Below are 1,880 nucleotides of genomic sequence, written 5' to 3'. Positions count from 1 at the left end.
TTATCAGATCTACAAAGGATTAACTTTTTGAGGTGTAAAATCTTAATTTCTATCATAGATTTAAATTAAACCTATACCTGTGAAGGCAATGGATGATTTAAGATTTCATTATTCAATTCTTTCAAAAACTTGTCGTAGATGTTGATGGGAGGAGGGATCACCTGTAGTGGTCTGTGTACAGAAGCTCAGAGAAGCCCCTGACTGAAGACACTCTGATGAAGACAGAATGTTTTTCATTTTAAAGTGTGTTCAGGCAAAATATATAAATGGAATCAATTTTTTCCCACTGTGTTTAAAGTGAAGAACATGAAGAAAAAAGAAAAAAATCAAGAAATAAAGCATTCATAAATGGACATTTTCCAATTTTTCAGTTTTCTTTGATTGTTTTGAAAACCACAAATCACATATCTTCTAAATGTACGTCCCATCAATGCATTATTACAAAAAAATACCCCAAAACATGAACTAAATCTACAAGAGGGTAAACTTTTATTGTAAATTATTGACTTTGCCATTATGTTTACCATTATTAAAAAGCAATCAGAGGATATATTGTTCATACATGTGGAAAAGGATGTGACATGAGCTCAGTAGGTTTCAAGGTAAAAAAAAACTAAACAAAAACATCGACCCTGTTGTCTTAAATGTTCTTCTTTAGAGCTGAAGGGTTAAAATGCAGCTTGAAGAACAGAGATTCCAGAAGATACTGGTTCCAGTAACATGAAACATACTAAAACTGTGGAAAAAACAGAACCGGTGAACATTTTCATTTAATTTAAATTCCTCTACTCGTTTGCTAGTTTTGAATTTCGCACAATAAAAGTCAAACAACTAGTTAGTAAGACCGGTTCTTCAGCTGCAACATTCTGGTCTGAGTTTATTCTGCTACGCCGACAAATTCAAGTCGGATTTTCTTCCACGTATGAAGTCTGAGGAGTAACACGATTGTTAGCCAAGGCATTGAAACACATGAAGAAGACGGACGCGTTGTTCGCCAACAGGCTCCGCGGAGGCAGGTTTCGGTGGCTCAGATCAAACGGGACCTCTGAGGAACCGCGTCCAAAGCTGTGCGCTCTCTACGTCTGAAACTAACTCCATGTTGAATTAGCTCTACAGGTAAGCACGTTATTCCTACTTGTATCTAAAAGCCACTTTAGTGTTGAACGTACGGGCCGAGATCTTACGCGGCTTAAGACTGTGCGCTAACCACGGTATCCAACCACTTCCTGTATACCAGAGCAAAGTTCTTCTGCTCCGGATTACAGCTGCTGTTCAGTGTGCTGTTGATAAAGGTGTGTTCATTTTGGAGGCTGGGCAGAAGGCCTCCTCTCCTGAGACGCTTGCTGTCATGGTCGGGAAAGGAAACCCCGTCCACCTCCATCGGTACGCCAACGTGCCTACGCCTGTCCACACGGCTGTCTTCCAGGCTGGCACCCGTTTGCCGGCTGCCTGCCGGGTCGCTGGTACCCAGGAGGTTTAACTCGCTCTCTCTTCCGTCGCTGCAGGGATGCTGATCCTGCTTCCACTGGTGGTACAAGTAGAAGACATGGCGCCTGGGAGAAAGGGAGGCGTAAAACTGCATTTTATTACTGAAAAAATATTTTATAACCCGATAGAAACATGTTATGCTCCAACTAAAAAGGGCCTGAATGTTTGTAAATTTAAATTCCTTTAACCTTTTAACCATCTGGAGATTTTAATGAAAACATTACAAACATAAACGTATTAAAGCAAAAGTCCGGTCGCATTAAAAATGCAAACTTCTGAAAGTACTTTAACTATGAAATTATTATATATGTTCAACAGATAAGTGTTTTTAATTCAGAGTAATTTTCATGTGAATGTGCTTTACTGGAGGCATCCATGTTTGTCAAAGAACA

General features: G+C 39.5%; 1 protein-coding gene across 1 annotated transcript in view; it reads right to left on the bottom strand.

Annotated features, from left to right (window-relative positions):
* Positions 1-427: 427 nt before the first annotated feature.
* The window catches only part of ptar1 (protein prenyltransferase alpha subunit repeat containing 1), a 15,414-nt gene continuing 13,961 nt past the window's right edge, over positions 428-1,880 (bottom strand). The window contains exon 6 of the mRNA XM_015388881.1: positions 428-1,645. Within this exon, the coding sequence (XP_015244367.1) occupies positions 1,190-1,645 (456 nt within the window). The 3' untranslated portion in view covers positions 428-1,189. The remainder of the gene's footprint in view (positions 1,646-1,880) is intronic.

Source organism: Cyprinodon variegatus, unplaced genomic scaffold, assembly GCF_000732505.1.
Source record: "Cyprinodon variegatus isolate N-32 unplaced genomic scaffold, C_variegatus-1.0 Scaffold440, whole genome shotgun sequence".
Taxonomy (NCBI): domain Eukaryota; kingdom Metazoa; phylum Chordata; class Actinopteri; order Cyprinodontiformes; family Cyprinodontidae; genus Cyprinodon; species Cyprinodon variegatus.
Note: the sequence above shows the minus strand (reverse complement) of the source record. Positions and strands in the feature narration are given on the sequence as shown.